At 41.6% G+C, this 10,890-nt stretch overlaps 1 protein-coding gene across 4 annotated transcripts in view; it reads left to right on the forward strand.

Annotated features, from left to right (window-relative positions):
- CNOT2 (CCR4-NOT transcription complex subunit 2) overlaps window positions 1-10,890 on the forward strand; it is a 158,725-nt gene that overhangs the window by 89,024 nt on the left and 58,811 nt on the right. For 3 of the 4 annotated variants that reach the window (XM_019514721.1, XM_019514722.1, XM_019514723.1), the window contains exon 3: window positions 2,381-2,503. In XM_019514721.1, the coding sequence (XP_019370266.1) occupies window positions 2,381-2,503 (123 nt within the window). Of the gene's footprint in view, window positions 1-2,380; window positions 2,504-10,417; window positions 10,466-10,890 lie in introns of those variants that run through there. The other variant, XM_019514724.1, reaches the window with a different exon arrangement.

The following is a 10,890-nucleotide window of genomic DNA, read 5'->3' on the forward strand; positions in this document are numbered from 1 at the left end:
GGCGGTGTGGCTCCTGCTGCTGTTTGCCGCTCATCTGGTGGCTCATCCCGTCACTACTCCCACAGCTGCATCCTGCCTTGCCCTACCCTGCGCAGATCTGGGGGCACATGCTGCCCCCTCCCCCTGTGCCTTCCCAGACAAGTGGTGAGAGCAGCAGTGGAAGTCGCCGGATACCTGGCACACAGTGACAGGAGGTGCCCCACTCCTGGCACCCCCTGCACGAGCTGCAGCTTTGTCCTGCGCCTGCCCTGCCCCAGCTGGGCAGTGCCTATCCCAGCCTGACTCCCTCAGTGCAGGGGGCATTGATCTGCCCCCTCATGGCCCTTCCCTCCCCCTCCCCTTTCACCACAACTAGACTCAGCTGTATTGGAAATTGGATTGGTATCAGGCAATATGCCTCCTTAAAAATAGGCTATTGGTATTGCCCCCAAAATGTCTATCAGTACACCCCTAATTAAAATAATTTTGGTCTCAGAAATAAGTGTTGTTTTTTTTTGTCATAAATTCCTGCTAGTCCCTAATACAACAAAAAAACTATTTTGGGATTGGCTAACTGCAAATGAGTTAGGATAGAACTGTCCAGCTTCCACATTGTCAGGGATCGTATGCTATGTAAGCCATGGGCCACTGGGATACTCCCTCTTTTCAACCTCTTCCTGCTACTTCGCTTGCCCACATGGCTTCCCCCCAGCCCTCCTCTATACTCTGCCATCCCCTTCCAATGTGCTGTGCATAATTCCCTCATGGGGACCTCCCTCACCTCCCCTGCCTGGGTGTGATTTCCGCGCCCCACACCCCTCCGCGCATGGCCTGGACACACCCTCAGCTCCTTCTTTGCCCTGCCGTCAGGAAGCAGCTGCCAGAAGAGGCAGGAGGGAGCCTGGATGCTGCTGCAGCAGCTGGAGCGATGGAGGGAGTGGCAGTTAGGTGAAAGTCCAGAGGCCTTAACTTAATGCAGGCTACTTGCAAGCTGTAAGTTGGACAGCTGAGTTGGGAAGTTGAATATAGTAGACCGGATACTGTCAGGAGTTAAATAGATGCTCTTTTTTGTGATTTTTTAGAAGTTTTAGTTTTGCATTTATGTAAGGGAAAACTAAACCTCAGGACATTTGACGATTGGAAAGCAAAGTGCAACTCTTTCATACTTTTTGTTGGGTTTTTTTGGTGTTTCAAGGTGTTAGTTTGAACATATTATACGGAGACAACAGTTTAACATTCTGCATAAAACCTATCAAAGTCTGTCCTCTTCAACTTATTCATAAGAGGAGGGAAAAGCACTTAAAATGTTAACTGCGTCTGTGTACCCTGAGTGTAATGGGGTGGGGAAGGAGGAGCAAAAATATGTTAGCTTTTTTGGTACTGAATAGTATTCATGGCAGCCAGTGTAGAATGCACTTCAAGCTAAATCATTAAAATAAAATTGGGCTGTCTGCACTCTAGTTTCAAAATGCATTAAAACCAGGTAGCTGACGCATTTAAACTTCTTTATTTTAGTATACTCAAATGCTTCGTAATGGCACGGGGGGGGGGTGTGCGCACTCATACTATCGCTCTCTGAGAATACCAATGTAACAAGCACACAAATTTCACAAAGCTTCTCTTCAATTTGTTCTTTCAGTTAAGCATATAATGTAATTAATCTTTATCTATAGCAATATATCTTGATGTTACTTCACTTTCATATTATAATATACAACATGTTTTTAGATTACAAAGGTTGGTGCTCAGGCATGAGGCAATGTAAATTTTATGGTTGCTATACAAACATACCCATGTGTTTATTCATTTTGTACCTTGAATTAGGCAGGGGTCCTGCAGTCCTCACTTGCACGAAAGTAATGCCTGTGTACAAGGCGGGTGAATTAAGATTGCATGAATGATTTTAAATCTGGCAATTAATTTTTAAGAACTTGACTTTGCAGTGTAACTATTTGTCATTCTTACGTAAGTAATTTCCTATGGTGTTTTTAAGGCCAAATGTAAAATTTGGCTTGTGCATGCTTCCTTGTTACATACCATATGTATGTGTGGGCTTTTCTCTGGTACTTGATGATACACAAATGTAATATTCTTGCTGTTGGGCTCAAAAGTAACCATTTTAGTATCATGATAATCATATTGGAGGGTTACCCACTGTTTCTCTAAAAAATTTTAGGTGTTCATCAGAATAAATCTGGTTAGTAGTAATGATCATTTTTATGATTTTATATTTATGCCATTCTTTAATAGAGAAATTTCATTGAAGAGAAGGTCTGTGCAACAAAAATGTAGCGATGTTAACTACATGTTAAAAATTATGTAGTATGGAAATTGTTTTATTCCTTTGTTTCTTTGGAAAGCACCTACTTACAGAGATTAATCATTTTTTCTTTTGGTTTAGGTGACAAACAGCATGTTTGGTGCTTCAAGAAAGAAGTTTGTAGAGGGGGTCGATGGTGATTACCACGATGAAAACATGTACTACAGCCAGTCTTCGATGTTCCCACATCGGTCAGAAAAAGATGTAAGTTGAGCAAACATAGTTTCGTTCCTCTTAATGGAGTCATCACATAATGGAGATTATGTTTTGCCTCTACAGACTGTGTTTAATGTGCAGATTAATGGTTTTGTCAGGTAGAAATGTTTCATTGAGAAATTTTAGGATAACTTTTATAATAAAAAAGATGGAAGCCATGAGTTATGAAGGTCATGTCAAAAGACATCTGATTTAAACTGCTGGGCTTAGGGGGCTGGGGTGGTGCAGGTGATAGGGCACATGGTTGACAGCCCAGATGTTACAAGTTCGAGGCCATAGCAGAAGTGCTCATGGCGCAGCCCTATGTGTTCTGCTAAATACATTGTTACAAGAAGGAAGGACCACTATGCTTCAACATATTTTTTTGTAAACTGTTTTAGAGATCATTTTAACTGCTTTTAATATTTCAAAAATATTTTTTGTGGATTAAAAAGTAGTTTTAATAGTTTAAATTTGGTTGATCACAGGTCGTCATAATTAGAAATGGCCATCTCACAGCGTATGTATGTAGTAAAGATGGATTGGTATTGGACGTCAGGCAGTGTTACCTTAGATTAGGTTCAAATTCAGCCCAAAATTTGAGGAAAGAACAAAATAATTTGGTGACATTATTTAAAAAAAAAAAATTTTTGAATGCTGAATCTGTTTCGAGTGACTTATTCTCTCCCTGTTGAAGCTGATTTGGTAGGTAAAGCACTTGAGGAAGCACAGAATGGAAAATAAATGCATTTTACATCCCTTCATGATTTGATGTATGATAACAGTAAAGTAACTTATTTTTTAGCTGTATTGAAATACCATTTCAAAGCAGCAAGTTTCCTTCTTTCTCTGGCATGCCCCCTTCCCCCCAGTAAAATTGCAAGCTGTTTTAGATATGATGCAATAAGAAAGAAATAAGACAGTGCTTGGTGAAGCTTAGTAAAATTAAGCTTTTTATTACGGTTACCATTTATCCTGTTTTCACTGAGACAGTCTGCTGAAATATGGTCTGTATATGGACTGTACTCCAACACTGAAATGCTGAAATACGGTTACCTACATTTGTATGTTACTAAAGGAATATTTGAGTGGGGTAATTTTGTGCAGGCATTATGACAGGAAGTATATCTTAGAGCAAGGGTAGGCAAAATGTGGCCCGGGGGGGGCCAGATGCGGCCCGTCAGGCCATTCTTCTATCCAGCCTGCAGGGGCCGCTAAAATTTTTAAAAAAAATTAATATTTATCTATCCTGGGTTGCCTGTCATGCGGCCCTCAATGGCTTGCCAAAACTCAGTAAGAGGCCCTCTGCCCAAAATAATTGCTTACCCCAGTCTTAGAATGAAACTGAGGTAGGGAGGAGGGTGTGGTCAATTTAGGGTAAGAGTGCCTGATGCCAAGGACAACAAGAAAGCATTTGTCAGAAAAGTGGACAAATAGGATATTGAAGCTTGCAAAGATGACAGGAGATAATGGCGCCATGACAACATTCAATGGAAAAACAATTTCCAGTAGGTTTACCAAGTATTAATTCTTAATTCCTACTAACGGGTACCTGGGCATCTTTGGCCTATGACTTTGCTCATTAGCACTGTGGCTTTTCCAGATTTGGGCTCATGATATCCTTAACTAGCATATACTGTGGTACATAATTGATGCTAGGCCATGTAATTATGTTGTGATGAAGGGGTACACATTTAAAAACCACCAGGGCTAGGAACAGAAATTACACCTAAACTGGGTAAGTGATCGGAAACAGGTTCAAATCTGTAACGCAACAAAAGTTCAGTGCACGTAAACTGCTTTCAGAATGGCTGAAACCAATTTAAGATAATCTTGGGTGAATGTAGTATCAGACTTAACTGATTTAGGTCAAACCAGTTTATTGAAGTTCTGTCCTAGGTCCCATCCAGTTTCAAGTTTAACTCATTGTCCCCCAGCATCCCAGGATGCTTTGTACCTCCCCTACAGCCCCCCCTGTAATGCTTAAAAATATTTCCTATTGGATTTCGGTGAGAATAACCCCTGAAGATAGTTCTTAGCATGTCTTTGTCATTTGAATGGGAAAATATTTCCGAATTTTTTGTTTTAATAGGCAAAATGAGCTAACTTTTAAAGGAATTCCAAATGGGCAAGTCTTATTCAGCATTGTAAGCATAATAGGGAAATGTTCAACATTTTGGACCTTCTAAGTAGTTACCATTTTCCACAACTACTAAACTATGCTATAAGTAGGAGGGGAAAAAACAGCAGAACTTCTGGGGAGGAGAGGGAGAGAGTTCTGGTTGTATTCCAGTGATCCAGCCAACTATATCATGAGAACAAAAATGAATTGAGGATTAAAGCTAAGTCTACAGAGAAAATATCCATTTCATGGTGTTAGAAATGAGTTTTTGTAGCAAGTGATCTCTTTGGATGGCAGATATCACTAAGAATAGTGGCATATTGAAGTTGTTTTAATTTCTTCATTTGCAGTTTGCTTTATACTGTTGCTTCTCTTGTTACACACATTTAATCTCAGAATGAAAATTCTGTAAAGATAATACCTTAACGGGTATTCTTCGAAGATAATATTGGTGCAATTTGTCTGAGATTCAACTCATATTCCTACTTCTGAGTAGGGTCAATCCTTGTCTCGAAGTGTCAAATCCTCGTTTCAGTTTCATTCTTAGTTGTTTCAGTAAGATGAAGATTAGCCATGTTCCCAGAAATATAATACTAAATACATGAATACTAAACCTGAGTACAAAATTTAGTATTATGATTTCTAGAAACATGGCTACCTTCATCTTACTGAAACACTAAGAATGGAATTGAGACAATGATTTGGCACTTCTCTGAGGCAGGCAAATGGCTTCATAGAATACCCATTAGGATATTATCTTTACAGAGTTTTCATTCTGAGATGAAATGTGTGCAACAAGAGAAGCCACAGTATAAGCATAAAGGTTTAGGGGACTAAATAAACTGATTGATTGTTTTTGTCCATTCAAAGGTAGAGGTAGTATTATGGTATAGTGGGATATGAAAGAAATTTTTTAAACTTAATTTTTATTTTTTGACAGCAGTCAAAAATAGGTGCAAGAGGGTTGTGCAAAATTTAAAAGGTGATTTAGAATGCCTTTTCCTTGTCTCCTTCCTGTTCCAGCAAGACATCTATACTTTTTGGAGACCGGATTGGATACTCTAACAATTTTAGCCTTCATCATTAGTGTGTGCATGCACATGTGTGTACACTAGGGCTGTGTGAAGCTTTGGTTGCTGATTTTGATTCAGAGGAGATTTGATCCAACTTGGTGGCTGAATCTGAATCAAATTGGGAGACCAATTAAAAGGTCCAAATCAATTCAAAGCCTCCAAATAGATTCAGAGAAGATTTGGAGATTCAGGCAGTCCCTGCTTGTTGCAGCTGGGAGCTGGACCTGGGCTCCGTGCCAGTAAGTTGAGGGTGGGGGAGGGGAGGCTGGAGGAGGGAGTGTACCATGGGGGGACCCTTGCCAGGTCCCATCTCCTACCTTCTCCCCCAGGCCTCCTGCGCATCCCTGACCCCTGCCCGCTCTCCTAGCCTTGTTGATAGCTGCTCTGCTTGGCTCCAGCATTCTGGCACTTAAAAATGTTCTGCGCTTACCGGCTGCTGCAATGGTTGTCAGGGCTCTGTGGGCATGTGGTAGAGCCCCCCAACGCAGCACAGGACAGTGGGGGGCAACGGGGATTTGCCCCCCCTCCCCACCTGGCAGGAGCTGGTGAGTGCGGGGCTTTTTTTAAAGAGCCAGGACACTGGGGCCAGGCAAGGCAGCCATTGACAGGGCTAGAAAAGCAGGTGGGGGATGGGGCTTGTTCAGTTCAGAGATTCAGCCACCGCTGAATCTCTGAATCAGACTTGGCCAAATTGATTTGGGACAGTGATTCGAATTGCCGAATTGAATCACAGTTCCCCGAATTGGCCGAATCCAAAGCGAATACTAGTGGCCTAGTGCACACGTGTATGTATATTTGTATGCACTTTGTATAGAGCAGAGGTCTGCAACAGTTTCTGGCAACAGGCCAGAATGATCCATCTCTGGTCCAAGGAAGGCTGGTGCTAGGACCCAGCTGTTGCAGCTGCTACTCCTTGCTTCTCCCTGCCACTTGGTTGTGTTTTGAGACTGGAAAGCTCCAGTGCAGTGCAGGTGAAGCCCCTGCTGCCAAAACCACAGCTCCATAGGCTGGATCCAGTGGTTTTCTAAGCTATAGGTTGCTGAACCAAGATATAAACTATCAACAACCAGGCCCCTGTCTGGCTTTAGTAAAAGTGTCCTAGAGCCCTTTTGAGTCGTTTCACATCCATTTTATTTTCTGTCTCAGTCTAATTTTCTTGTGGCTTGCTGTTTAGACTAACCTTGGCCCCATAAGGCTTTTTGTAGTGATACAGTTAGATCAGTCTCTACAGAAGGGGAACCAACAGCAGCAAGTAATTCAAGAGACTTTAAGAATGTTAGAGACCATCAGTTTAGGCAGGTTACAAGGTATTAGTTTTCATCTAATTTCTTATTATGGAGCCTCATTCTCAACGACCAGAATGGAAATCACATACTTGGAATGAAAAACAACCGTATAATGCTTGGTTGTTCACTAGCGACCCCAGTTCAATGACCCCAGTATTTTTTTTTGTATTTTGTTTTGTTTTTTGTCAGAATATTTTAGGTTTATTGGGTCAGACTTGATTCCAGGCATTCCACTCTTCTGCTGAGCACCTGCCTTTTTTGGAGGCAGTAGATCTTCATTCTTTTTAACAGTTGTCTGAGATGGTCCTGTGGTTTTCAGGAAAAAGGAAAAGGACACAGCCATGAACGCAGCTTTTATGCGTTCTGCTAAAGGTGGGTCTCCACTTTACTCGGAAAGAAAGTCTTGGCCAAGAAATTATAATAAAGGTGTTAAGGAACTTCTGTTAACTTGGGATTTTTTTTACACAAAGATTATACTACTTTGAGTTAATAATTTAGGCTGCAGACAGAAGTGAGGCTCCCTGCTGTAACCAAGAATGCTTTGTAGGAAGCTTTCTGATTTGCAACGATCTCCTGGAAGAAACACTGTTCACTGTTGGTTCCAGCAGGGATGGGAGCCTAGCTGCTGGCTTTCTCTAGCAGCGGCCCCTTCTTCCTGTGAGGCTGCAAGTTTTCAGAATGGGAGGTGGGAGAGGGAGCTTATTTTTAAGGGTTCCCTAGTTGGCGCTGAAGGATGAGGTGGGTGAATTGGAGCTCCCTCACTTGGGGGCGGGAGGGGCGGTTCCAGTACACCCACCCCACGCTCCAGCAAGGGCTGAAAAACCTGACTGAACTCCCTCTCCCCTACTATTTTGAAAACACTTCAAGGCTGGCAGACAGAAGTTAACAGAAGATGCTCTGTTTTGAAACATCTTCATCTCGCCCCTCGTGCCATTTTTGAAGCTGTTTGCAGTTGGACACTTGTTTGGTCAAGACTATAAACTGCTTTCTGTGGCCAGGTCAAGTGAAAATTTGTTACTTCTGTCTGTACCCAAGATCTCTTCTGTGTCCAGAAGGGGTGATTGAGTCCATTTTGTGCCTTGTGACTGGATTAGATGTCTTATTCTTCTTGAGCGCTATTGTCTTCTGAGAAGGAGAAACCCACATAATATACTGTGTCAGACCATAGGTCCATCTTACTCAGTAGCCTGTCACATGGTACATCTACATGTGTGCTTTACTGTAGAGTAGACTAATGAGTTCTACAGTAAAGCATCACCATCTACACGTGCACCAGAACTATGGTGCAGTAAATTAATTCCACTGTAAGATAGTATTGTCCTTAACAATACGATCTTATGGCAGAGTACTTGCATGCGCTGAAATGCGTGTGTAAACGGTGACAGGGGCTGGCTGAGGCACGAGGATGCTAAAGTGCAGGGGTTTCCTGCCACCTAGCTCTGCGCTTTAGCAACTCATGCTTTAGCTAGCCCCTCCACCACTGGGCCCCCTGCCAAACTGGGGATACTCTGCCCTGGCTCGGTGCTGCAGTTCTGGGTGAATGGGTAGACGTTGGACCCAGTGCAAACTGCGCTGGAGTTTATTGCTCTGCCTTAATGGCACATGTAGATGAACGCACAGTGGTGGAGAGTGAACAGGGTATGACCAGGGTTTTTTCCAGTGTTCCTCTCCCACTTGTAGTCTCTAGCATTTAGGGTCTAAGAAGTTCTGATTTAGAGGCTGTAGCTCTAATTCCCATATTCATTATTTATTGAAATCCAACTCTTGCCTGATGTTCTCTGAATAAACTTTTGGTTTGCAGAAGAGAGGTCGTCCTTTATTAAGTGCTCTGCCTTCTTGCATGTGAGTCTGTTAGCAGGTCATTTATAGGATCATGAGAAAGTAGGGCTGGAAGGGACTTCATAAGGCCATCTGGTCCAGTGCCCTGCTTGAGGCAAGACTGTCCCTGGCCAATTGTCCAACCTGCTCTTGAAAATGTCCAGGGGTAGGATTCCACAATTTCTCCAGGTAGATTTGTTCCAATGGCTGACCATCCCCATAGCCAGAAAGTCCCTCTTAATCTTTAAAATACATTTCTTCTGCTGAAGCTTGAGACCATTCTAGTCCTGACCCTTGGGGCCAGAGAGAGAAGCTCATCTCCATCCTTTATGTAATTGCCCCTCAGGTATTTGAAGACTATTATCAAATCTATTAGTTTTTTCTTTTCCAGATGAAATAATCCTAGTTCTTTCAGCTGTTCCTCATAAGCCTTGCTTCCCAGGAACCTAATAACTTTCATTGGTCTGTGCTGGATGCTTTCTAATCTGCCCACATCTTCCTTGATGTGTGGGGCCCAAAACTGGACACAGTACTCCAGGTGAGGCCTCCCCAGCACTGAAAAAAGTGGAAGGATCACGTCTCTTGATTTGCAAGCAACACTCTTGTTGATGCAACCCAATATGCTTTGTTGGATTTTTTTTTTATATCTTTCTCTAGGACAGGCTGTTCATTTTCTCTCCCAGGTCTTTGACAAAAGGAAAAGGATACAGAACAGTGAATCTCAGCAGCATCAGTGTGACCTCTGGGGGGATTTGTCGTCTTTTTTTTTTCTTGGAAAATTTGATTTTCTTTTCCAGATTTCTGGCTTTTTCATCTTCAGTCTTGCTCTGTTTTTCAGGAGCCTGACTGGTTCTAGCTTCTCATTTAGGGGACTGGACTAGGACCTGACTATTGCTGTTCTTCTTTGATCATTTAATTGATTCATTAAGAAGGTGACTCCTGAGAGAGTGTGTCGCATAACACTCCTCCAATTTTCCTTCATATGCAGATCTTCCTTCGAAGTCTGTGGTCACAAAAAGCAGTCTCACCTTTACAACTGTGAGAAGCTCCCAATCTCTGATGTCTCTCATAGTAGGCAAAAGACTTGCATGCCATTGCCTTGTGCATTAGCAGTATCATCAGCAGTGAGTAATGAATGGGGGGAAATGAGTCTATTACCTTGGCTTAGTAATGTTTATGAAGATGCACATTCTTATTAACGCTAACCTCTTCATGCTAATCTGGATTTTAACACAAGACGAACCTTACATTTTATTCATAAGGGTCAATGCTATTAATTTGTTACTACATAATAATTTACATCTACCACTAAAACAGTCCGGGCTAAACTAAGTATGCTTAGCTCTTGGCAATAAATAAGCAGAATTCATGGGACAACATTAACAAAAATTCTGAAATGTAATATCTGAAGACAAAAATGATTAATCTTATTTTGATATCAAAGTAAGCCATTTAAGTGAGAGAGAATATTTCAGAAAATCAGATAATGTAGCTTTATTCAAGATTCAGGCAAATAGCAACAGAGAGCAAAGATGCTGAGTATTATATCTGGCTTTCAATTTGGCAGCTTCAAAAAGAAATGAGCATTTTTCAAGAAGCAGTTTTAAGTTGTTTTTTTTTTTAGGTGACTAGATAAGCAAGCCAGTAAGATCTTCCATCTCTAATTGCCATGGTAACCTAAATTGTGTAATGTATATTTGCCAAAACAAAATACCTCATTTATTAGCTTGCAATACATGCAATATAAAACACTAAAAATTCAGGTGGTAAATGTATACTTCTAAAAAGTATATGTAAAAATATCTGTGTAATGCTAATTTATTATTATAAAAATGACCTAATCCTTAATGGATCTAAGTACTGTCACAATGCAAATCCGGCACTGCCATCCCATATCATGCTCTTCTGTCTTTTGCTCTCAAAGCAAAACAGCAATTTACAAAGATTTAAAAAGGGCATGGAAAAGGCATCGTAATTAAGGGCAGTCAAAAAAGTTGGATTTCAGTCAGCAACAAAAATCTTTGCTCCAGTACCTGAAATGGATGTGTTGCATGCTTCTCTCACTAAATGACAGACCAATTGGCAACCCTGTCATGT

This window comes from Gavialis gangeticus, unplaced genomic scaffold (genome assembly GCF_001723915.1).
Source record: "Gavialis gangeticus isolate Ggan-Ray unplaced genomic scaffold, GavGan_comp1, whole genome shotgun sequence".
Lineage (NCBI taxonomy): Eukaryota > Metazoa > Chordata > Crocodylia > Gavialidae > Gavialis > Gavialis gangeticus.